Source organism: Doryrhamphus excisus, linkage group LG17 (genome assembly GCF_037039965.1).
Source record: "Doryrhamphus excisus strain RoL-2023G ecotype Guam linkage group LG17, RoL_Dexc_Guam_v1.1, whole genome shotgun sequence".
NCBI lineage: Eukaryota > Metazoa > Chordata > Actinopteri > Syngnathiformes > Syngnathidae > Doryrhamphus > Doryrhamphus excisus.
In genome coordinates, this window is record NC_136373.1 from 16,856,218 (window position 1) to 16,881,344 (window position 25,127).

The 25,127-nt window shown below is 42.7% G+C and overlaps 2 protein-coding genes and 12 non-coding genes across 15 annotated transcripts; 12 read left to right on the forward strand and 2 right to left on the reverse strand.

Annotated features, from left to right (window-relative positions):
• Positions 1-941: 941 nt before the first annotated feature.
• On the reverse strand, positions 942-15,764 carry cdh17 (cadherin 17, LI cadherin (liver-intestine)). 2 transcript variants are annotated; one of them, XM_058084826.2, is made up of 20 exons: positions 15,653-15,764; positions 15,067-15,218; positions 13,077-13,136; positions 11,637-11,732; positions 11,414-11,551; positions 10,233-10,368; positions 10,009-10,167; positions 8,478-8,630; positions 7,635-7,840; positions 7,434-7,565; positions 7,222-7,372; positions 5,900-6,109; positions 5,745-5,821; positions 5,488-5,676; positions 4,216-4,460; positions 1,960-2,090; positions 1,676-1,900; positions 1,494-1,604; positions 1,297-1,413; positions 942-1,228 (listed from the first exon to the last, which is right to left on the reverse strand). In XM_058084826.2, exons 3-20 carry the CDS (start codon positions 13,122-13,124, stop codon positions 1,152-1,154), a joined length of 2,601 nt encoding a protein of 866 aa, XP_057940809.2. In that variant the 5' UTR covers positions 13,125-13,136; positions 15,067-15,218; positions 15,653-15,764; the 3' UTR covers positions 942-1,151. The 2 variants fall into 2 exon arrangements, with proteins under 2 accessions (XP_057940809.2, XP_057940812.2); XM_058084829.2 differs by having other exon boundaries at positions 15,067-15,222.
• A 2,230-nt stretch (positions 15,765-17,994) lies between these two features.
• Positions 17,995-21,624, reverse strand: gem (GTP binding protein overexpressed in skeletal muscle). Its single transcript, XM_058084679.2, has 4 exons — positions 21,131-21,624; positions 20,752-20,828; positions 20,430-20,634; positions 17,995-19,292 (listed from the first exon to the last, which is right to left on the reverse strand). The coding sequence occupies exons 1-4, from the start codon at positions 21,465-21,467 to the stop codon at positions 19,021-19,023; spliced, it is 891 nt and encodes a 296-aa protein (XP_057940662.2). The 5' UTR covers positions 21,468-21,624; the 3' UTR covers positions 17,995-19,020.
• On the forward strand, positions 19,433-19,543 carry trnal-caa (transfer RNA leucine (anticodon CAA)). The gene is made up of 2 exons: positions 19,433-19,470; positions 19,498-19,543. It is a non-coding gene; the product is annotated as a tRNA-Leu (tRNA).
• On the forward strand, positions 19,654-19,764 carry trnal-caa (transfer RNA leucine (anticodon CAA)). The gene is made up of 2 exons: positions 19,654-19,691; positions 19,719-19,764. It is a non-coding gene; the product is annotated as a tRNA-Leu (tRNA).
• On the forward strand, positions 19,900-20,010 carry trnal-caa (transfer RNA leucine (anticodon CAA)). Its single transcript has 2 exons — positions 19,900-19,937; positions 19,965-20,010. It is a non-coding gene; the product is annotated as a tRNA-Leu (tRNA).
• trnal-caa (transfer RNA leucine (anticodon CAA)) lies at positions 20,121-20,231 on the forward strand. The gene is made up of 2 exons: positions 20,121-20,158; positions 20,186-20,231. It is a non-coding gene; the product is annotated as a tRNA-Leu (tRNA).
• Positions 21,625-23,284: 1,660 nt separating the features above from the next.
• trnal-caa (transfer RNA leucine (anticodon CAA)) lies at positions 23,285-23,395 on the forward strand. The gene is made up of 2 exons: positions 23,285-23,322; positions 23,350-23,395. It is a non-coding gene; the product is annotated as a tRNA-Leu (tRNA).
• Positions 23,396-23,521: 126 nt separating this feature from the next.
• On the forward strand, positions 23,522-23,632 carry trnal-caa (transfer RNA leucine (anticodon CAA)). Its single transcript has 2 exons — positions 23,522-23,559; positions 23,587-23,632. It is a non-coding gene; the product is annotated as a tRNA-Leu (tRNA).
• Positions 23,633-23,732: 100 nt separating this feature from the next.
• trnal-caa (transfer RNA leucine (anticodon CAA)) lies at positions 23,733-23,843 on the forward strand. The gene is made up of 2 exons: positions 23,733-23,770; positions 23,798-23,843. It is a non-coding gene; the product is annotated as a tRNA-Leu (tRNA).
• Positions 23,844-24,045: 202 nt separating this feature from the next.
• On the forward strand, positions 24,046-24,156 carry trnal-caa (transfer RNA leucine (anticodon CAA)). The gene is made up of 2 exons: positions 24,046-24,083; positions 24,111-24,156. It is a non-coding gene; the product is annotated as a tRNA-Leu (tRNA).
• Positions 24,157-24,292: 136 nt separating this feature from the next.
• Positions 24,293-24,403, forward strand: trnal-caa (transfer RNA leucine (anticodon CAA)). The gene is made up of 2 exons: positions 24,293-24,330; positions 24,358-24,403. It is a non-coding gene; the product is annotated as a tRNA-Leu (tRNA).
• A 110-nt stretch (positions 24,404-24,513) lies between these two features.
• On the forward strand, positions 24,514-24,625 carry trnal-caa (transfer RNA leucine (anticodon CAA)). Its single transcript has 2 exons — positions 24,514-24,551; positions 24,580-24,625. It is a non-coding gene; the product is annotated as a tRNA-Leu (tRNA).
• Positions 24,626-24,748: 123 nt separating this feature from the next.
• On the forward strand, positions 24,749-24,859 carry trnal-caa (transfer RNA leucine (anticodon CAA)). Its single transcript has 2 exons — positions 24,749-24,786; positions 24,814-24,859. It is a non-coding gene; the product is annotated as a tRNA-Leu (tRNA).
• A 101-nt stretch (positions 24,860-24,960) lies between these two features.
• Positions 24,961-25,071, forward strand: trnal-caa (transfer RNA leucine (anticodon CAA)). The gene is made up of 2 exons: positions 24,961-24,998; positions 25,026-25,071. It is a non-coding gene; the product is annotated as a tRNA-Leu (tRNA).
• The last annotated feature ends 56 nt before the right edge of the window (positions 25,072-25,127 follow it).

Genomic DNA, 25,127 nt, shown 5'->3' on the forward strand with positions numbered 1-25,127 from the left:
CAGTATGGCTATCGGCGTAGCGTCCCAGTATGGCTATCGGCGTAGCGTCCCAGTATGGCTATCGGCGTAGCGTCCCAGTATGGCTATCGGCGTAGCGTCCCAGTATGGCTATCGGCGTAGCGTCCCAGTATGGCTATCGGCGTAGCGTCCCAGTATGGCTATCGGCGTAGCGTCCCAGTATGGCTATCGGCGTAGCGTCCCAGTATGGCTATCGGCGTAGCGTCCCAGTATGGCTATCGGCGTAGCGTCCCAGTATGGCTATCGGCGTAGCGTCCCAGTATGGCTATCGGCGTAGCGTCCCAGTATGGCTATCGGCGTAGCGTCCCAGTATGGCTATCGGCGTAGCGTCCCAGTATGGCTATCGGCGTAGCGTCCCAGTATGGCTATCGGCGTAGCGTCCCAGTATGGCTATCGGCGTAGCGTCCCAGTATGGCTATCGGCGTAGCGTCTAGTATAAGCTATCGGCGTAGCGTCTAGTATAAGCTATCGGCGTAGCGTCCCAGTATAAGCTATCGGCGTAGCGTCCCAGTATGGCTATCGGCGTAGCGTCCCAGTATGGCTATCGGCGTAGCGTCCCAGTATGGCTATCGGCGTAGCGTCCCAGTATGGCTATCGGCGTAGCGTCCCAGTATGGCTATCGGCGTAGCGTCCCAGTATGGCTATCGGCGTAGCGTCCCAGTATGGCTATCGGCGTAGCGTCCCAGTATGGCTATCGGCGTAGCGAACGCAATGCGCGGATTCCACACTCAACCCTCACATGTGACGTCTACGTTCGGACAGAAAAAGCACCAATCATGTGATCTCCTCCCTGCCGCCTGAAGAGATGAGTCATCAGTGTGGCGGGCGGCAGACGGAGGAGACCAAAGTGTTGGCTGCAAGTGCAGAGTGAAACGTCAGCCATTAGACGATTAGACGAGATGTCGGTGTGGAAAGCAGCGGCCAGAGTGCTAGAGTGGCCCACTTGTTTTGTTTATTGGGGGGGGCGTCTTGGCACAAAACAAACATGACAAATATTGAGAATTGGTACACACGTGGGGGTGCGGGGGGCCACGGGTCAATAAATTAGGGTTCAAGCGCCTTTTTCCAATTACGTCCTGGGCTAAAAGATGTCATGCTAAGCTAACATTTCGCAACAAATAAACAAGCTATCGCTACATTAAGGCGTTCCTCTCCTCCGTCGCCGCTTTCTGTTTACTCGAACGTTTGATCACGACCACGAAGACGATCACTGCAGAGGAACGTAGAAAGGAGGCGGTAAGACGGGAGAAGTTGAGACGCCGATTTCGGGAGACTCACCGCAGAATGCCAGAATTCCCGCCAAGATGCCGACGGTGGGTCCCAAGCCGTATTTGAAGCTGTGTTCGGCGGGCGCCGTGTAGCAGTAGCCCAGCTCCGTGCACGTGCACACGTGGACTTGGCATGGAAAGACAAGAGCAACGTGAGCGGTCACGTGACCAGAAGGCGTGGCTGCCATGTTTGCGTGTGAGCTGTACCCTCAAAGGCTTGCGTGACGCCCATTCCCGCGTTGTCTTTAACGTTGATGGGCAGCGAGAAGGTTTTATCTTCAGTCGGCGTTTTCTTCAGAGTCAGCTTTGCGGAGGTTCCTGCGCCAGGAACAAAAGAGACGGACGTGATCACGATGGACGCGAGCCACTAGATCATCTTTTCATCGTACCGTCCACGACTTGCAGGTCCCAGTTGTGGGACTTCTTCCCGTGTGCGAAGGCGAAGGTGAAGGGCTGCGAGAAGGGGGGGCCGTCTGCGTCACGAGCCTTGATGAAGACCGCTTCTGGCTTCTGGACGCAGATGAAGGCCTGCGTCTCCGTCAGCTTGGGGACGTTGTCGTTGACGTCCAGCAGCCTCACGGACACAACGCGCTCATCCCACTTGTCCGGGTTGTCTGTCAAAACGCCGGACTTTCACGCCACTTTCGCTTCAAACGGGAATCCACAAACTGACCTTTCTCGTAAGCCGTGACCTTGACCTCGAAGGTCTCCAGAGTCTCTCTGTCCAGCTTGTCTTTGGTCCGGATCTCTCCCGTGGCCGCGTCCATCTCCAGCCACCCCTTGGGGTCGCCCTCCATCTTGAAACTGCACAACGAAATAGCACACGCACACTTTCACACCCGAAAGTCATAGGAAAAAGTAGAAGTCAAAGATCCTCTATATGACAGGAGTGCTTTGCTCTTTTTAGGAATATGATACCAAAAAATGCTAGTCAAAGATCTTCTATATGACAAGAGCTCTCTGCTGGTATTGGGAATCTGCTACCAACAAATAGCAAGTCAAAGATCCTCTATATAACAGGAGTGCTTTGCTCGTTTTAGGAATATGATACCAAAAAATGCTAGTCAAAGATCTTCTATATGACAAGAGCTCTCTGCTGGTATTGGGAATCTGCTACCAACAAATAGCAAGTCAAAGATCCTCTATATAACAGGAGTGCTTTGCTCGTTTTAGGAATCTGATACCAACAAATAGAAGTCAAAGATCCTCTATATGACAGGAGTGCTTTGTTCTTTTTAGGAATATGATACCAAAAAAATGCTAGTCAAAGATCATCTATATGACAGGAGCACCCTGCTGTTTTTAGGAATCTGATACCAACAAATAGAAGTCAAAGATCCTCTATATAACAGGAGTGCTTTGCTCGTTTTAGGAATCTGATACCAACAAATAGAAGTCAAAGATCCTCTATATGACAGGAGTGCTTTGTTCTTTTTAGGAATATGATACCAAAAAAATGCTAGTCAAAGATCATCTATATGACAGGAGCACCCTGCTGTTTTTAGGAATCTGATACCAACAAATAGAAGTCAAAGATCCTCTATATAACAGGAGTGCTTTGCTCTTTTTAGGAATATGATACCAAAAAAAAATGCTAGTCAAAGATCATCTATATGACAAGAGCTCTCTGTTGTTATTGGGAATCGGATACCAACAAAAAGCAAGTCAAAGATCCTCTATATGACAGGAGTGCTTTGCTCTTTTTAGGAATATGATACCAAAAAATGCTAGTCAAAGATCTTCTATATGACAAGAGCTCTCTGCTGGTATTGGGAATCTGCTACCAACAAATAGCAAGTCAAAGATCCTCTATATAACAGGAGTGCTTTGCTCGTTTTAGGAATATGATACCAAAAAATGCTAGTCAAAGATCATCTATATGACAAGAGCTCTCTGCTGGTATTGGGAATCTGCTACCAAGAAATAGCAAGTCAAAGATCCTCTATATAACAGGAGTGCTTTCCTCGTTTTAGGAATATGATACCAAAAAATGCTAGTCAAAGATCATCTATATGACAAGAGCTCTCTGCTGGTATTGGGAATCTGCTACCAAGGAATAGCAAGTCAAAGATCCTCTATATAACAGGAGTGCTTTGCTCGTTTTAGGAATATGATACCAAAAAATGCTAGTCAAAGATCATCTATATGACAAGAGCTCTCTGCTGGTATTGGGAATCTGCTACCAACAAATAACAAGTCAAAGATCCTCTATATAACAGGAGTGCTTTGCTCGTTTTAGGAATATGATACCAAAAAATGCTAGTCAAAGATCATCTATATGACAAGAGCTCTCTGCTGGTATTGGGAATCTGCTACCAAGAAATAGCAAGTCAAAGATCCTCTATATAACAGGAGTGCTTTCCTCGTTTTAGGAATATGATACCAAAAAATGCTAATCAAAGATCTTCTATATGACAAGAGCTCTGCTGGTATTGGGAATCTGCTACCAACAAATAGCATGTCAAAGATCCTCTACATGACAGGAGCACCCTGCTGTTTTTAGGAATCTGATACCAACAAATAGAAGTCAAAGATCCTCTATATAACAGGAGTGCTTTGCTCTTTTTAGGAATATGATACCAAAAAAAAATGCTAGTCAAAGATCACAAGAGCTCTCTGTTGTTATTGGGAATCGGATACCAACAAAAAGCAAGTCAAAGATCCTCTATATGACAGGAGTGCTTTGCTCTTTTTAGGAATATGATACCAAAAAAATGCTAATCAAAGATCTTCTATATGACAAGAGCTCTTTGCTGTTATTGGGAATCAGATACCAACAAAAAGCAAGTCAAAGATCCTCTATATGACAGGAGTTCTTTGCTCTTTTTATGAATATACCAAAAAATGCTAATCAAAGATCGTCTATATGACAAGAGCAGCAGCATGAATTCACGACGGCACGTGTGGGCGCCCCCTGGTGGGCTTTTACCGTATGTCTTTGCCCTCGGGGTCCTGGGCCTCCACGGTGAGCAGCACGGCTCCCTTGGTGGCGTTCTCCGGCACGCTCACGTCCAGCACGGTCGACGTGAATTCCGGGACCTCGTCCACATCCGTGACGGACAGCGACACGACGGCGCTGGATTGGTCGCCGTACTCCAGGCTGCTCATCAGAGGCTCCGGGTTACGAGCGTCGATCTTCAGCTTGTAGGAGGCGGACGTCTCGAAGTCCAGTGGCTGGAAGACATTTTGGAAGTCTTAGTGTCCACGTTGAAGCTACCGAGCTAACACGCTAACAAACCTTCATCGCTGCAACATAGTTTATTCTATGGAATAGCAATAATAATTCAGATTTCATTTTTAACCATGAATAAAAGTAAAAATAAAATGTATTCATGTTTTTATTCATTCATTTATTCCTTGATGATAAATTCTTTATTTCAGCCAACATAATGTATGTTTAATATTATTATAATTAATATAAAAAATAATTTATAATAAGAAAATATAAGATCTAATAATAATTTTGAAAGTACGAATAAATTGTTTATTTAATCCTGTATTATATTTAATAATTTACCATTTATGACCCATAATACGTATATATTTAAACTAGTAGTAATAATGATAATAGCAATAATTATATAATACGTAAAATTAATAATAATGCCAATAATGATTCTTTCTTACCATAATACACTTCATTCATAATAAAAATAATAGAGTGTAATTATATTAATGTATGACATTAAATGATATAGTACTGTAATAAAACCATAAGGAATTATTAAATACAAGTTTATAATGTATTATATAAATAATAATACAAATTATTTTGAAACTATGAATACATTTTGTGTATTTAATCAACATTTATTGAATTTATGATTTAATTTATATGTAATAATGATAATTATTTTATTTATGACCATAATACATCTTATTTATAATAGCAGAAATAATAGAGAAACATTCTGATATTAATACAGTCATAAAATAAACATTTGTATTATGCAATTTAAATATCACAATAATAATTATAATTACTATGATAATAAATGCTAGATGTGAGCCTAAAAAAACAAAATGCACAATTATATTACTGTATATATGATATACATATTGTATATCTGCTCATGGTAAATTACCTTTTACAAAATATAATGATTAGAATATATTATTATTATTAATAATATTATTGAGTTGAGGTTTCAGCTTAAAAAATAGCAACACCATGATGTCAGAGGTCAAAGGTCAGGCCTACCTTAGCGATGACCAGGTGACCCACGCCTTTCCCGTCTGTTTCCACGGCAAAGACTTCGTCCTCGTTGCCTTCCGAGATGTGGAACTCGATGTAGGAGCTGCCGCTTTCCGGGTCGTCGGCATCTGACGCCGCCACGCTGAGCACCGTGTGTCCCACGTCCGCGTCCTCCGCCAGCGTGTGGCTGCCATACTGCACGCAACACGCACACACACACACATATATATACACACAACACACCCTTGTATGTGTGACCTTACATCATTCTTCTCAAAGAGAGGCAGCTCGTTGTTGACATCAATGACCTTGACCACCACCTTGCAATCTGCACTGTAAGCTGAGGGACACGCGTGATCAACACACAAGGTAACACACACACACACACGTGCTATGTGTGTGTGTCTCTGTGTGTTACCTGGATCACTGACTCTGACGGTGAGCTTGTACACCTGATTCTCTCGACGCTGCAGCGAGCGCAGTGCTTGAATCCGACCAGAGGCGGCATCGATGGCGAAGGAGTCGGGCGAGGTGGGCGGCTGCTGGGACACGATGGCGTAGGTCAGCAGGGCGTTGAGCGTCCCTTCTTCGTCGCCATCGTGGGCCAGCAGTTGTCCGACCAGGCTACCTGAAAGCATGAGATGCTAACGCTACATTTCTTATTCCATATTTCCACATTTAGTATTTTTCATTGGTTATTCCACGACTCCAACATAAGAGAGTAGTGTCAAAGTAGTACTTATAGTACTAGTAGTACTTGGCTGCTTCAGGACCTACTTATAGCTTCACAAACTGTCAATTTGAGCCAAAATGGATGCCACAAGGCAGCCAACCATGTGACTACGCCCAGCCAATCGGTGAAGGGTCATGATAATAAGGAAAGCTACAATGACAGTAAAGAGCAGGGGTGTCTGCATGGATGGATGATATTATGTATTTCATAAAAAATATGATAATGGTATTATTCATTTGAACTTTGGTCTTTGCTCTTTTTTTTCTCTCTCCATTTTCTGTCATGTCAAATCATCTTTTCTTCAATTTTCATCTCATGATGTTATGAATTTTTAACTTTTAAAACTTTCCGAAAATGGCAACTTGGTTTTGTTTTGTTTCTCAAAAATAATAACTATATATATATATATATATAAATTATTATATTATAAATTATAAATAAATTATTTTTTCTTTAATATATCTATACCAATAAAACCATATTATTTATTTTTTCTCATAATATTACTTATATTACTATTATATTATTATATTAATATTACTTATATTACTATTATATTATTAATATTATATTAATATTACTTATTATAATATTATATTATTAAGTTTATTCTCATAAAAATTGTACCTTTTTTTCTCTTTTATTTCTGCTATTTTTTTTTTACTTTCCAACAATTTAAACTTTCTTGTCATAGATTTTCTTAATATTTTAACTTCATGCTACTAAAATAATATATATTTTTCTAATAATATGCTACTAAAATGCAGTTTTTTTGTTGTTTTTTAATTTTTTTTGTTGAATTACATCTTTAGAATGTGCCACAGGCCAAAAAAAAACCCACTAGCGAGCCGCAAATGGCCCACAGGCCGCACTTTGGCCACCCCTGGTAAAGAGTGTAAAATAAATATAGTGATAAAAATAATATAATCATAAATAGTAAGTCCAATATATCATTGTAGAGTAATTTTGATGGGAATCCACTGTAAGCAAGTCCTTGAACGTCTCACCAACTGGCTCGTCCTCCTGCACCTCAAACACGCTCTCCTCGTTCACACACACGGGCGCGTTGTCGTTCACGTCCTCCACCACCACCTGGATCTCCATGGGTGGATCCACCTGGTTCTGGTAGTCATCCTCCGCCATCACCACCAGGATGTACTAAAAGACCAACAAGGTTGCTCACGGAGGCTCATGGAGGAAGAAGAACCACGTTGCTCACCATGTCCTTCTCTTCCCTGTCCAACTCCTCCGTCAAGAGGATTTCTCCGTCCTCTGTGATCTGGAAGGGGAAGCTCAGCTCTCTTTCTTTCTGCACGAGCCTGTAGACGGCGTTGGGATGGTTGGATTGGACCTACAAGCAGACACCGCCATGGGTACTCCTGACGCGTCCCAAGCATCTCCATCCCAGAAGGATCCTCACCTTTGTAACGATACGTGGGTAAGATCCTTCGCCGTGCTCTTCAATGCTGATCCGACCAGGGTTGACCCACAGGTTGGGCTGCACCGCGATGTGGACTCTGGTGTTGCCACTCAACGCCGTCTCAGACGCGCCCCCCATGTCCTGGACCCGCACAAACAAGGTGTAGTCCGGATCCCCAAGGGGGTTTAGGTTCCTCCTTCTCGTTTCTGACACCACAGAAGAAGATGAGGACGGAAATCATCCAAACGTTAAAGACCTTTGCTATTGTACATGAAAATGAATAGTAATACAAAATAAATGGACATACATTCTGAATTTTGTACAATTTGGAATATTTCTAAAAAATACAAATAAAAAAGCAATTCCATGGAAAGTTTCTGGCAATTTTTCTTACATTTAAATTTTTTTTTTTGTTTTTTCATTTTTTTTTCCCCTCAAGAGCATCATACAATACTTGGAAGTGATTGTAAAAGGGCTGTTTGCAAAAAAAAAAATAAAAAATTAAAAATAGGGCTTCAATTCAATTGCGTTCCATGTTTTGTCAATCATGGTCTAACGCTCTTCTAGAACTTTATTCCGACCTGAACATTTCAACAGGAGTGTAATTCCATCATAAAATACAATAGAAATGGGAATATTTCAGACATAGTGGCGATTAATCATGATTAATTAACTTGAAAACTGTGATAACCTGATTAAAAACTGTAATTATTTGACAAGTCACCTAACAAAAAACAAAAATAAAACAAAATAAAAATAAATGAAATGAAAATGAAAACTACTTCCCCTGGTACACAGGTAACTCTTACAGCAACATTCCGATACAATCAAAGATAAACACACCTGCTCTTTCCACACAGGCGAAGAAGGGATTGTCCTCGTGCGGGACGGTCGGCGCGGGACAGTAGTGGTCAAACTTTGCCTTCAGAGTATCAACGCCGCGCTCTTCTCCTCTGGCGTACTGGATGGCCTCGCTGGCCTTGAGGCTGTGTTCTCCTGTTGTACAGTACAATGCCCGGTCAGCGTGTGTGTTTACTGTGTGATTGTGACGATAACCATAGAACAGGAAACGGGACTGATTGTGACGCGGGGAACAAACAAAGCACGTGTCTTCGTCGTAGTTGCTCAGTGCAACATGGAGACACGGACACTAAGGGTTGTACTTTTAGCACAGGTTAACTTCTTTTTACGCTTGTACGATTACCTGTGACGCTCTAGTCCATGTCTAGGAAACAAATAATAAATACAAATAAATATGTCCCTCGTTTATCACGATTAATGAGGGAAGAACCTTCAATATCAGTAGCCAATCTCTAATCTAACGCCATATCTCATAACCACAATACTTACTTATCTTTCAATATTTGTGATCATAGTCAACCGCGGAACAGCAACTATTTTGCAATGCATGCTAGTATTTTAAAAAAAAACAAATAGTGATATGAGACTGTGTTGTCGTGTGTAAACAGCGATGTACAACTAGTAACACCCCACTTCAGAAAAAAGGAACATCATAGCATGAGTAAAATATGGTGGAGGTAGTGTGACGGTCTAGGTCAGGGGTGGGCAAACTTTTTGACTCGCGGGCCGCATTGATATGACAAAATTTACGGGGGGGGGGGGGGGGCAGACTATATATTTTACACGTAACAGTCCACCTGGTATTATTGTATCTGTAAAATTGTCACGCAATCTGCTATTATTATTTATTATTTTATATTTATATTTAAATATTTTAAAAATAATAAAATATTATAATAATTACAATAAAATTAAAATAATAACTGTTCTATTATGTAAAATATGCAAATATAACAATAATATATATAATTAATATAATAAGCATTAATATAATAATTATAATAGTTCTAATAATAATTATAATAATCTAATAATTATTATTATTATTATTATGTGCTTGTGTCCCTTTTTTCAGGAGCACTTTGTAAACAACAGACCATGTCAAAAAACGAAATTGATAAAACCATCAAAGGTTGGCTCAGGCCATGATGCCAGGTTGTATGTTGAGTTTAAATGAAATACTTTGGAAAGATTGGGCGGGCCGTATTCAAACACTTGGCGGGCCGGATGTGGCCCCCGGGCCGTAGTTTGCCCACCCCTGGTCTAGATCTTCAGTACAACTAGTCAATCGTTTTCACGTGCTTTTGTTGATTCGGTCATGAAAGCCGTGTGCAATCTCACGCTACTTATTTCAGCAGTCCGCCTCCAATCTGTGTTAATCTTGCCCACACAAGATGAGTGGCGTAATCTGGCTGGACTGTGGCGCTATAGCAGATTATCAGCACGGATGGACAGATTATGCTGGCATCTCGGTTTGTGCACGTGAGCTGTGCACAAGCGACAAGACGAGCACCTTGTTGGGATGTGGAGATCTCGCCGGTGACGGGATCCACCTGGAAGAGCAGAGTGTTGTCCCTGTTTGGGATCTGGCTGACCAGGCTGTACCTCAGCTGGGCGTTGGGAGTGGAGGGGTCATCCCGATCGGACGCAAACACACGAATGAAGGGAACGCCTGCGGTGATATATTACACTTCATATTTTCACTTTCACTTTCTCTTGTGAGGAGATCTCACAGACCTGCCGGAGCGTTCTCTCGGACCAGAGCGGTGTAGTAACTCTGGTTGAAGACCGGAGCGTGGTTGTTGACGTCCAACACGTTTATGGTCACGTAAATTGGCCCCTCCACGACTTTATTATCTGCCAAAGCTTCCACCTGGACACACACGGTCATTTTGTCAATGGTCGATTTATCACAACTGAACATAAATTTCATTTATTTTTGAAAGAACACAACATGGCCCTGTGTAAGAAAAAAGTGATTGCCCCCCCCCTCGTTAAAACATAATTTAAATGAGAATAATTGAGATTTATCAGTGTGGAAAAGGTTATAAAGCCATTTCTAAACCTTTGGGACTCCAGCAAACCACAGTGAGAGCCATTATCCACAAATGGAAAAAAATATGAAACAGTAGTGAACCTTCCCAGGAGGGGCCGGCCGACCAAAATGACCCCAAGCGACCCCAAAGCGACGACTCATCCAAGAGGTCACAAAAGACCCCACGACAACATGCAAAAAAGGGGCAGGCCTCACTTGCCTCAGTTAAGATCAGTGTTTATGAAAGACGCAGGATAAAAACGGCCTGCATGGAAAAGTTCCAAGACCAAAACCACTCCTGAACAAAAAGAACACTAAGGCTCATCTCAATTTTGCCAGAAAACATCTTGATGATCCCCAAGACCTTTGGGAAAATACTCCCATTACATTTGGTGTAAAAGTAACACCCCACTTCAGAAAAAGAACATCATAGCAGCAGTAAAATATGGTGGAGGTAGTGTGATGGTCTGGGTCTGTTTGGCTGCTTCAGGACCTGAAAGACTTTCTGCTGTAGGAGAATGTTTCGAACATCTGTTGGTGACCTCAAGCTGAAACCAACACACCAGCAAGTCCACCTCTGAATGGCTGAAGAAGATCAAAATGAAGACTACGTAGTAACCTAGTCCAAGTCCTGACCCGAGTCCTATTCATGACCTTAAAAAGGCTTCATGCTGGAAAAGCCTCCATTGTGGCGGAATGACAACAATTGTGCAAAGATGAGTGGGCCAACATTCCTCCACTGGAAGAGACTCATTGCAAGGTATCACAAACGCTTGATTGCAGTTGTTGCTGCTAAGAGGGGGGGCAACCAGTTACTAGCTTTAGGGGGGAATCACTTTTTTCCCCCTTAAAAAACAGATGTAGTATATGAAGAGCATGTTACCGCAATCAGGTAGTTGTCATCGTGGGACCAGTCTAGAGGTTTGTCCAGGTACAGCCATCCATCCTCGGAGATCTTGATAGCGTCGCTACCTTCTCCGCTCAACCTGAAGCCATTCACACTTGGATGGGCCACTTGGAACTGAAAAGGACCAGAAATCTTTTTTTTTAATGCTTTTAATAAAACGAACGAGTGAAGTCAGTATGTGTGTTTGTACGTGTAATACCTGATAGAGGACGTAGGGTACGGGTGTCCCTTCTGGTACCTCCACCACCATGTTCTCAAAGGAGACCTTCTTGCCCTCCAGGCCCGATCCGTCAGCCTGTCAGAGGTAAAAATGTCGTCATGTAAAATAAAACAAATATGCTGCCATGTCGGCATGGCGGTCTAGTGGTTAGCACGCAGACCTCACAGCTAGGAAACCAGGGTTCAATTCCACCCTCGGTTTGCATGTTCTCCCCGTGCATGCGTGGGTTTTCTCCGGGTACTCCGGTTTCCTCCCACATTCCAAAAACATGCTAGCTTAATTAGCGACTCCAAATTGTCCATAGGTATGAATGTGAGTGTGAATGGTTGTTTGTCTATATGTGCCCTGTGATTGGCTGGCTGGCGACCAGTCAAGGGTGTACCCCGCCTCTTGCCCAAAGACAGCTGGGATAGGCTCCAGCACCCCCCGCGACCCTCGTGAGGATAAGCGGTAGAAAATGACTGAATGAATGAATGAGTTCTCCTCCTATTTTGTGTGGAAGTGGTAACTTTTTGGCTTCTTATTTTGTCTTTCCCCACCCTTGGTTATCTGTGTGGAGTTTGCATGTTCTCCCCGTGCATGCGTGGGTTTTTTTCCAGGTACTCCGGTTTCCTCCCACATTCCAAAAACATGCTAGGTTAATTAGCGACTCCAAATTGTCCATAGGTATGAATGTGAGTGTGAATGGTTGTTTGTCTATATGTGCCCTGTGATTGGCTGGCCACCAGTCCAGGGTGTAGGTCCCGCCTTCCGCCCCGAAGACAGCTGGGATAGGCTCCAGCACCCCCGCCACCCTCGTGAGGATAAGCGGTAGAAAAAATGAATGAATGAATGAGTTCTCCTCCTATTTTGTGTGGAAGTGGTAACTTTTTGGCTTCTTATTTTGTCTTTCCCCACCCTTGGTTATCTCTGTGTGGAGTTTGCATGTTCTCCCCGTGCATGCGTGGGTTTTTTTCCCAGGTACTCCGGTTTCCTCCCACATTCCAAAAACATGCTAGGTTAATTAGCGACTCCAAATTGTCCATAGGTATGAATGTGAGTGTGAATGGTTGTTTGTCTATATGTGCCCTGTGATTGGCTGGCCGCCAGTCCAGTGTGTACCCCGGCTCTTGCCCCAAGACAGCTGGGATAGGCTCCAGCACCCCCTGCAACCCTCGTGAAGAAAAAGCGATAGAAAATGAATGAATGAATGAATGCTGCCATGTTATCTCTTGCCACACCTAAGCATCCTAAACATCCCTGAAGCAAGAAAGGTTGGTTGTTTATTGAAGCCAAATCCTTGGCGAGGACGGGGCAGGGCAAAGGACACGATTCACGTCAATGAGTCACCCGTGAGTCATTCCCTTCATCACTTATTATCGTGTGGTCCGGGAAATGTGGCGTTGCTGCGGACGTCCTATGAATATGCAGTGTACTCACGGAGCTGAGTAGGAGCGCCAGAAGACACAGATGCACCACGGGAGTCATCGCGATCGCAGTCTGGGAAGAAAACAGGAAGTTCTCAGCACAATGTTCTGCGGAACCCGCCATTTACATATCGTACCAAGCTCACAAAAGTAAATAAAGTGCAAAAACAGTGTAATACAAATACAAACGGAACGGTTTATTGCACGGTTTATTGCACGGTTATTGTTATCTGCTTCCGACTCACCAGCACACACCTGGCGACACTTTTAAGCATGGCTGTAATTCACTCTGGTTGCCAGATTGTTTCAATCTCCCCAAGCCTCCGTATCATTACTCTCTGGTGCTTCCTGTGTAGTTTTGGTGAGTATTACTACTTGTATTACTACTTTAAGTATCCAGTAGTGATTTTTTTTCCCTGCTTGTCTTTTTAGCTGTGCTTTTTGTTAGCCTTCTTCCCTGCTTTATGGTTGCAGCACTTTTGGTTATATTTTTTGTTTACTGTGTCCTTACTGCATTGTGGGTACCAAACATCGGCTAACGGCAATCGTGATAGTTATTTTTTGGAGCGGTTTTTATTCTAGTTATTAAAAGTATGTTGAGTATCACGTACTTGCTGGATTGAGACAGAGAAAGTGAAGAAGCGAGAGAATGTGCTAGAGTACATAAGCTAGTTAGCTAGCATAGCCGAAGACATTTATTTGGAGAGTGTGTCACCTTAATATGTGGGGACAAAGCGTTATTATTATTATTATTATTATTATTATTATTATTATTATTATTATTATTATTATTATTATTTGCAAGACTTGCTGACATCACCAGATCAGGAAAAGTGTAAAAGAGTGTTTGGGAGTATAACAGCCCTACAGCCCTACTTCTGCAAAGGACTGGCTGTTCTTTTTTTCTTTACTTTTTTTTAATATAAGTTGTCATTATTAATTTTTCATTTCACTTAGTTGTTGGGTGTTTTTGCACGCCTTTTTTTTTTGCAATATTGAAATGATGTTGCTTGACGACTATGATATTCCAATGATGGACAGTTTACCTTACCAAATTATGTTTCTTTTTCATATTTGTGTTGAGTTGTTTAAAAAAAAAAACCAGACTATATAATGCAAACATATTATCCACTCTCGTGTTGATAAATTAATCTTTCAAAAGTACACTTGTGATACATAGATAAGTCGGGATAATAATCAGGATGCGCATCAAAAAAAGTCCGAAAAGTAAGAAAAAAGTCGAAAGAAACAAACAAAAACTGCAATTCATTGTGACTAATTATGAGTTAACTATGGATAAATGACAATTAATTGTGTATCATTGTGTACCATTGCATTAATTCACTGACTGCACCACCTTATAAAAGGCTAGAATTATGCACCTAAATGTCACTCATTAGGTACGCCTGCACAATCTATTCAATCTGTCACAGGGTTATGACAATATTCAGTGTTTATGATACGCCGCTTGTATCGGATGCCATTTGACCAAATGTCGAGTAAAACGTGTTGCTTAAATAACGTGTTTTGCTAATCTGCAGGGAAAAAAAAACACATTTAATTGACAATATTGTAAAAAAAATCACATAGCTTATCTATGCATGATTGGCAGTTAGTGGTGACACAAAGTGCAGAAAAGGGGGAAGTGGACCCACCCGAAGGTGACATTGAGTTGTGACCTTTTGGTAAAGTCACCCAACCAACGTGGTCCGGATTTATTCCAACTAAATGATTCATTTGAATGCTTTTCTTGTCTCAGGGTGACACATTTAGAACAAGTTTAACTACAAATTGTTACTTTTTTTTTTAACTACAGTGAGCAAGGTGTTGTAGTATTGAGTTAAATGACACATTTGCTTTATTATCACATGACTAAATATCCATCATTAGTATTAGATTGGAATTTTCCATTTGGAAGTCGTCACCAAGAAGGCCTCGACAAAGAAAAACATGCAATGTTGTTAAAAACGACCAAATACAGACAAAGAGCAGAGAGCTTTTACCTTTCCACGGAGAGATCTCGCCAGTCACTCCGAGCGGAGACCAATGTGAGCAGCTTCATCCTGTTTGGTCAAACGTTAACCACATGCTAACCTGCAAAGTTTTATTGGATCTAATGATTGTCTAATCACCTCTGCCCTCGGCCAATGCGGGCCTGCCTGAAAGGAAGGAAGCAAGGAAGGAAGGAAGGAAGGAGAGGAGGAATACAGTCAGAGAGCTAATGACATCATCTCCTTGTATCACCTTGATGCTTTCAATGCTGCTTTGTGGCTACACTGTGTTGGAAAACCCAAATACAGTTGAGAAATATTCCTTAATACTTTAGTATAACTTATAAACATATGAATATACTGTATGAATGAATGTATGTATATGTATGAATGTATGAATATAACCACATGATATTACACTTGTTTGGGCTCCATCTGCCTCCAAGATAAAAGTCATTTACTTTAATGAGATGTACTGGAAATGTATTGAAGATATTTTATGATATTGTTTTAAAAACTAAATCGAATCTGTTTACCAACAATAGACTTAGCCATTTTGCTTGAAAATAAATGTTCTATTTTGAAAATACTTACTCACCTGTCAAGAAGTAAACACGGAGAAGTGATTTTGAATCGTGTAATATGGCTTTTTGGTAGTCGATATTTATGAAATACGATATAAGAACGTGGTTTTACCAAATAATATTAAATTAGTGAAGAAATGAGCTCACGTGAACCTGTGGCGTTTCCGCCATTGTGAACGCAGGTGTCATGGCAGACAGCTACATGATGTTGTCGGGAGACAAAAGCAATCGATCTCAGGATAATGGATGATTATTTACCACAGAGCACAGATTCACGTAATTACAGGCAGATTTAAATCATAACAATGGAATTAACAATATAAAAACACCTTTAAACATCTTCTCGCTTTGTTTTGATTAATATATTTTAATTACCAATAACTATTTAGATTACATTTTCCGATTAAATGGATGATCGTTTTATCTTCCCTTCTGAAACCGCTCCAAGTCCATATCTAAGGCATTTTAAATGAAACAGACATTTTAATATTATTCAGTGTCTGTTGTGATGAATGTGTTTGTTGCTACATGGTCACGGCATGAATATAAAACCATAAAATTGTTGGACGTGTATTAAACAGAGGGCTTTATAAGCGGAAGAGGTGTGTCTCATTACCATTCCCTTCATTGTTAGCTGCCTTGTGCTAGCAGTTTTGCTCTATTTAGAAGGCTTAGAATAGAGAAAGACGTGTATTCATGTCAAGGATTGGAGATTTGGCTGTTAAATATGAATATAATAAATATGTTAAATATAATATTTTTTTATAAAATATTTCTAATCATGTTTAGAACAATGCTATGTAGCCAGCTAGCTAGCTCTGCTGGTAGCACCAAAGTTTCATGGTGCGGGAGATCATGGTTCAAATCCAGGTTGGAGCCGGGCAAGTTTTGAAGTCAGCTGGGATAGGCTCCAGCATAGCCCCTGCAACACTAGTGAGGATAAACTGCATATAAATATAATAATTCATAAATTAAAATTGATTATACAATAACAATGATTGACTGCTGATCAGTCAGCTGGGATAGGCTCCAGCATTCCCCTGGACAGGCAGCATCGAACATGTATTATTTAAGACTTTTGGTTTAACTAGAGTATTTTTTTGTAATTTGTATTATAATTTTATTTATTATAATATACCAGCGTAATATAATGCTGTAGCATAATAGTGAATTCTTATTTCCATTCCTGTCACTGATTGGCTGGATGAAGTCATGGTTGTATCCGAGAGAAGGCGTGTTTAAGGGTTAGTCTCTCGCCATTGGATTAGACATTTATCCACAACTGTAACTGTAAATTCAAAAGTACAATAATCTTTAGAATCATTGAGAAATATGGAAAATGAAACGTAAACAATGACGGGAATGTTAAGAGACAACAATTTCCACCACTCAGCGCAAAGTTTCTCATTTCAGACTTTGACCTACCCGCCAGTGGACTGCTTTCAGATTGTCCATTAGCGGAAATGACCGATAAGGATTTCATTTCGCCAATAGCGCTGATGGATCACACCCCCGTGCAAAAGGAGGGCGGCAATAAGAGGTCACGGGGGTCAACTGGCAGGTCACCACTGTGAAGGTTAAAAGTCGACCTTGGCTGCATCGGTGATACTTTTGCATATTTTCCATGTCTTTACTGAGAGAAGATGCCGACGTCCTTATCTATCCAAACATCCTGTGACAAGCTGTGAAGGAGGAGGAAGGACGAGAAGAAGAAGGCGACAATGTGTGTGAATTCTTAACCGATGGGAGCGAACAGCCTGTGAATGAGTCACCGTTTCACAGCAGCGAGGACGTTTGAACGCAACCTGTGACTTAGCAGCACAAAGAGCGTTCACATGAACCATTATGTAATTATTCATACATGGTCGCAAACAACAAATATCTCGTAATATCTTTTGTAGCGACTAAACTGTCCTAAACTGTAAGACAAAGGTCCCCACAAAAAGGGTGGCGTGTCAAAAGTTGTGATACATAAAGATATAATGACAAGAACACACATAAACACACAAAGTGAAAGGAGCTCTGGCTGTCATTTTTGGAATGGACTAGCCAAAATGTCCTCACAAAATCAAAGGTACCCACAAAAAGGGCGGCATGTCAAGAGTTGTGCCACACAAATACCAAAAGACAATAACCTCCCTAGACACACACACACACACAGGGTCTAATAAGGTGAAAGGAGCTCAGCCTGTCATTTTTGGAGTGAGCTAGCCAAAATGTCCTCACAAAACTAAAGGTCCCTACAAAAAGGGCGTCATGTCATGAGTTGGGCCACACAAAGATACAATGACAAGAACACACATACACTCACAAATGCTTAAATAGAATAGAAAGAGGTTTATGGTAACATTTTTCTTATGTGGACCAACTAAAATGTCCCCACAAAACAAAGGTCCCCATAATTAGGGTGGGGAGTCAAGAGTCGTGATACAAAAAGATTGAAAGACAATAACACACATACACACACAGAGGGTCTAATAAGGTGAAAGGAGCCTAGCCTGTAATTTTTTGGAGTGAGGTAGCCAAAAGGTCCCCACAAAAAGGGCGGCATGTCATGACTTGTGCTACACCAACACCAAAAGACAATAACACATACATAGTCTAACAAGGTGAAAGGAGTGCATCCTATTTTCTTTTGAGCGGACTAGCCAAAATGTACTCGCAAAACCAAAGGTCCCCACAACAAGGGCGGCATGTCATGAGTTGGGCCACACAAACATACAATGACAAGAAGACACATACACATAGGCCCTCTCAAATAGCGTGAAAGAGATTTATGGTAACATTTTCTCATGTGGACCGACTAAAATGTCCCCACAAAAACAATTCGGGTGGGGAGTCAAGAGTCGTGATACAAAAAGATGGAAGCATGTTGCTCTGTGTCACAGTGACCCAAATCTCCCAGCCAATCACACACACAAACACATTAGGTAATATCTTTTGATTAAAAATGGCGCTTGACATTATAATCATCATGACTCATTATTTCATTTCAGCCTGTTGTGTGTTTTTTTTGTGTAGCTTGACACAAAAGAGGCGTCTCTATATTCAGTAGTGAGGTCACTTTATTTAACACTGAAGCTACATCCAGGCGGCAGAATAAAGACAATGCACATCAGCCCAGGGTAAAGTTTGTTATTATAAAAAATAAATCATTTTAGTAGTTTAGTCGAAGGCAGGAATGAGCACAAAGAGCAACGTTAGGAGAGAAGAAGAAACACGAAAACACGAGTAAACGCATTGTTCTTGCACAGCAGTTGCTTTTCAACAGTTCACGTCATCATCAGGGCCGAAAGTGTTCTTGAACGCCTCTCACGGCGCCATCTGTTTTTTCCACAAGCCCACGCGGCCGACTCCTCGCTGAGATGTGTCAATCACCCTCCTACAGCACTGACAGGTCATGGCAGGATTTGGATTTGAGCCAGAACGCCACGCCGGGATTGTTCCTCGCCACCATCTTGTCCAGAAAACGTTTGGCCTTCATGGGCAGGCTCTCCCGGCGGCCCCGGCGCCTGGTGGCGGCGGCGTCGTTGGGGTTTCGACGCAGACGCAGTTGTCGCACGATGCCGCGGAAGGCTTCCCACACGTTGTGCTGCATGGCGGCCGAGGTTTCGATGAACTTGCAGTCAAAGACGGCGGCGCAGGCACGGCCCTCTGAAAGCAGGGATAAGGGGGTCGAAATAAGAGGCGACTATACCGTAGACGATCAGATCAACCCAAATATCGATAAATCATTTCAATCATGATATTGAAAAAAGTCAACATCAGTAGCAGTGATACTGGTACTATACTCAGTCAGGGTGGCCGAGCGGTCTAAGGCGCCAGACTCAAGGACCTGATCCTTCCTATGAAGTGGGAATTCTGGTCTCCGAATGGAGGCGTGGGTTCAAATCCCACTCCTGACAGGTTGTTTTGTGACTTGTGCTCAAGGTCCATAAAGTATCATTTTTCATAGAATTTACCGCTTTGGGTCTCAAAGCGATGTTGACTTAAGCAGGTACTTCATTGGTTATCAGTCAGGATGGCCGAGCGGTCTAAGGCGCCAGACTCAAGGATCTGATCCTTCCTATGAAGTGGGAATTCTGGTCTCCGAATGGAGGCGTGGGTTCAAATCCCACTCCTGACAGCGTTTTTGTGAATTTTCCTGGTGAGCATCCAGTGAATGTGCTCAAAGTCCATAAAGTATCATTCTTCATAGAATTTCGTAGAACTTTGGGTCTCAACTCGATGTTGACTTAAGCAGGTACTTCATTGGTCATCAGTCAGGATGGCCGAGCGGTCTAAGGCGCCAGACTCAAGGACCTGATCCTTCCTATGAAGTGGGAATTCTGGTCTCCGAATGGAGGCGTGGGTTCAAATCCCACTCCTGACAGGTTGTTTTGTGACTTGTGCTCAAGGTCCATAAAGTATCATTTTTCATAGAATTTACCCCTTTGGGTCTCAACTCGATGTTGACTTAAGCAGGTACTTCATTGGTTATCAGTCAGGATGGCCGAGCGGTCTAAGGCGCCAGACTCAAGGAACCGATCCTTCCTATGAAGTGGGAATTCTGGTCTCCGAATGGAGGCGTGGGTTCAAATCCCACTCCTGACAGGTTGTTTTGTGACTTGTGCTCAAGGTCCATAAAGTATCATTTTTCATAGAATTTACCTCTTTGGGTCTCAACTGTTGACTTAAGCAGGTACTTCATTGGTTATCAGTCAGGATGGCCGAATGGTCTAAGGTGCCTGTTACTAGTATGTATGTACTATATATGTACTGTACTATATTCACAAAACAAAATTATCTTACCATTGGTGGAAACCTCCCTTCGTCTAACCAGGTCACACTTGTTGCCCACCAGGATGATGGGTGTGTTTTGAGCGGGGCGAAGGCGACGCAGGGTGACACGAATCTCCGACGCCCGAAGGAACGACGCCCGGTCGGTTATGGAGTACAACAACAGGAACGCATCGCCTGATTCCATGTAGCGTTCCTGAGCCCACTCAGTGTCCGTCTGTAAAACACATACACGAGTTAGTTTGTGTAGCGCAAGCTGGGGGGGGGGGTGTCCAACCACAAATTAAACCCCCGGACCGGTGGTATCGTTCACTGCGGCCCTGGCTTGACTCACGTCTGCATCCCATGTGTCCAATAGGGTTATAGTTGCAGGTTCTCCATCAACATCAATCTCCTTTTCTTGCAGTTCATCTGAAAAAAAAGCATGAAAGCTATACAAGGGCAATATTGTGCATTAAAGTTGATAAAAACAGTTATGTGCTAACAATTTATTTATTAGTGTAATATCTAATGATATGTTTTATAAGTAATTCCACTTTGAGAATTTGCTGACGCATGCAAAAAGAATAAAAAGTGGGTTTAAAATGTGGATATTCCTGCAAAATTATTATATATAAAATATAAAATTATACTTTTTTTTTTACTCAACATCTATGGAAATGCTCATATGTTAAAAACATGATCATCATTGTAAGTGAATGCTCGGTTCTCACCTCCACACAGCTCACAATCATCACTGTCCATGCTGTCCGCTGCCCCGGAGAAGATGCAGGCGAAGGCGGTCTTACCGACCCCGCTGCCCCCGAGGAGCACCACCCGGTACGGGCTGCCGGAATCGGCGGAGATAACCGAGTCGGAGGAGGACCAGCTACCGCGGCTGCCTCCGTCGGACTCCCCGGCGGAGCTGGTGCACGACTTGGATCGGGAGATGCAAGCGGGCACGCGGGCGAAGATGCCGTCGGGGAGGAGGTGGGTGCCCGGGTCGCAGATGCTCCAGCGGTGGAGCTCGGTCTGCAGACGGAGGCTGTGCCGGCGGACGCTGGACATCATGGTGCCGGGCTCAAATTAGGGAGAAGGTGCTACTTCTTTCATTGTCAAATTAACTTGGGAAAAGTGTTGAAAGTCAAATATGGTTCCTGCTGCTGTTAACAGTCAAACGGAGCATCTGGTGTCCTCTCCCTGCCTCCCTCTCGCTTAATCCAGCTGGGGTTTCCCTGCATGTTTATATGGCAACGCCCCCCCTCCCCTCCCCCTCTCTCTCAGGGAGGCATAGTCTACGTCAGGGGTGTCCAAACTTTTTGCAAAGAGGGCCAGATTTGGTAAGGTGAAAATGTGTGGGGGCCGACTATTTAGCCTGACATTCTTTGAACCATTAACATTAAATACAAATTAACTTTTTGGGATTTTTTTTAATTACAAATGGCATACTTTTACTTTTACATTTTTTTTACATTTAGGTTTTTACCGAAATCACAAACCACAAAAAATTAAGAAAACTATCACGGATATCTAAGTTCATGTGAAAGATTACATATTATTCACTATTATATGCTCACTGTAGGAACAGTGCTGAAAACAAAACAATGATCACTGCATATTCAAACTGTGATTTTGACCATCACAAAAAAATTAATTAACTGAGATTTAAGAATTTATTCAACTCAGAGGACTTAACAAATATCTTGCCTGCACTAATGTGAAGGGTGATACTGGGATCTTGACTGCAGTATGTAGTCCAGGTCTGGCTCAAGAGCAGTGGTTTTGATGCGCAAGACGTCACGCAGGTGAGAGTCACTCAGTCTCGTCCTCATGCGGCTCTTGTTAATGTTCATAACGGAGAATGTCTTCTCGCACATGTATGTGGAGCCAAACAAGCTCAGCATTTTCTTAGCAAATGTCCGAATTGCTTGGAACCTGCCTTCATCCAGCTGGCGGTAGAAGTTGACAAGGTTTGACAAGGTTTGCAGTGCTTTGCAATCAGCGTTGCCACTTCGTAGCTTGCCTTTGTGGCATTTTCATTTGACTCACGGGCTCTTGTGAAAAAGCTTTGCTGTGCCGTTAAAACAGCTTCCAGTTGCTTCACTTTTTCACCGCGTTCGTTCCCAGTTAGCTTGTCGTAGCTAGCATGTTTCGTCTGGTAGTGCCTCTTGATGTTGAATTCCTTGAAAACAGCCACAGTCTCTTGGCAAATTAGGCAGACACAGTTGTTTCGTATTTCAGTGAAAAAATACTCAAATTTCCACTTGTCCTGGAAGCGGCGGCCCTCACGGTCAACTTTCCTTTTTTTGTTTATAGTCGCCATGTTAGAAATGGGCTGGGCTGAAACGATCACGCAAGGCCAAGGGTCACGGCGGCCAGAGTGCGGCCAGAGGGCTACTGCCATCTTCTGGTGAAATGAAAAATTTTTGTACACATGTATTTTATACTGTGGTCAACAGTGATGGCGGGCCGCATATTATTGATTTCATGATAGAGGCCGCGGGCCGGTAAAAATTTGTCCACGGGCCGCAATTGGCCCGGGGGCCGGACTTTGGACATGTCTGGTCTACGTGGACTCTCACACACGTCACACTAATAAATGCATTAAATTGCACAGCAGAGTGATTACACAATGCATGCATGAATATAGAATTAAGGACTTATACAAGATGTGACACTACAACATGTCCCACTGTCACACTGAATGTCCTTTTCACTTTGGTGTGCCAGCATGAGGAATATATTCACAGGTGCATTCACAAACACAGAGGTGACAGTGGTGCGTTTGGGGACATTATATCTGTGCATGAAAAATAGGAACAAAATAATACATTAGACATTTTAGCAACCTTTCGGTAATGATAACTCAAATTATGCTTCTATACTCAGTCAGGATGGCCGAGCGGTCTAAGGCGCCAGACTCAAGGATTCGATCCTTCCTATGAAGAGGGAATTCTGGTCTCCGAATGGAGGCGTGGGTTCAAATCCCACTCCTGACAGGCATTTTCGTGGTGAGCATCCAGTGAATATTCTCAAGGTCCATAAAGTATCATTCTTCATAGAATTTCATAGAACTTTGGGTCTCAACTCGATGTTGACTTAAGCAGGTACCTCATTGGTTACCAGTCAGGATGGCCGAGCGGTCTAAGGCGCCAGACTCAAGGATCCGATCCTTCCAATGAAGTGGGAATTCTGGTCTCCGAATGGAGGCGTGGGTTCAAATCCCACTCCTGACAGGTTATTTTGTGACTTGTGCTCAAGGTCCGTAAAGTATCATTTTTCATAGAATTTACCCCTTTGGGTCTCAACTCGTTGTTGGTACTTCGTTGGTCAACAGTCAGGATGGCCGAGCGGTCTAAGGCGCCAGACTCAAGGATCCGATCCTTCTTGTGAAGTGGGAATTCTGGTCTCCTAATGGAGGCGTGGGTTCAAATCCCACTCCTGACAGTGTTTTTTGTGAATTTTCCACAAGATCCATGTGTATCTTATTGTTTTTTCTCAAAACGTGGACAGGGTTGTTAAATTATCTAACCCACAGAAAGTACAATGAGCATCCAGTGAATGTGCTCAAGGTCCATTGGTCATTTGTCATAGACACCTTTGGGTCTCAACTCGATGTTGACTTAAGCAGGGACTTCATTGGTTGTCAGTCAGGATGGCCGAGTGGTCTAAGGCGCCAGACTCAAGGATTCGATCCTTCCTATGAAGTGGGAATTCTGGTCTCCGAATGGAGGCGTGGGTTCAAATCCCACTCCTGACAGGCATTTTCGTGAATGTTCCTGGTGAGCATCCAGTGAATGTGCTCAAAGTCCATAAAGTATCATTCTTCATAGAATTTCGTAGAACTTTGGGTCTCAACTCGATGTTGACTTAAGCAGGTACTTCATTGGTTAGCAGTCAGGATGGCCGAGGGGTCTAAGGCGCCAGACTCAAGGATTCAATCCTTCCTATGAAGAGGGAATTCTGGTCTCCAAATGGAGGCGTGGGTTCAAATCCCACTCCTGACAGGTTGCTTTGTGACTTGTGCTCAAAGTCCATAAAGTATGTTTTTTCATAGACTTTACCCCTTTGGGTCTAAAAGCGATGTTGACTTCAGCAGGTACTTCATTGACCACCAGTCAGGATGGCCGAGTGGTCTAAGGCGCCAGACTCAAGGATCGCGATCCTTCCTGTGAAATGGGAATTCTGGTCTCCAAATGGAGGCGTGGGTTCAAATCCCACTCCTGACAGGAATTTTCCTGGTGAGCATCCAGTGAATGTGCTCAAGGTCCATAAAGTATCATTTTTCATAGAATTTACCCCTTTGGGTCTCAACTCGATGTTGACTTAAGCAGGTACTTCATTGGTTATCAGTCAGGATGGCCGAGCGGTCTAAGGCGCCAGACTCAAGGATCCGATCCTTCCTATGAAGTGGGAATTCTGGTCTCCAATTGGAGGCGTGGGTTCAAATCCCACTCCTGACAGGTTGTTTTGTTCAAGGTCCATAAAGTATCATTTTTCATAGAATTTACCTCTTTGGGTCTAAAAGCGATGTTGACTTAAGCAGGTACTTCATTGATCATCAGTCAGGATGGCCGAGCGGTCTAAGGCGCCAGACTCAAGGACCCGATCCTTCCTATGAAGTGGGAATTCTGGTCTCCAAATGGAGGCGTGGGTTCAAATCCCACTCCTGACAGGTTTTTTCCTTTATTTGGGAGAAAATTTCAAGCTTTAGTCTTCAGAGTTCACAAA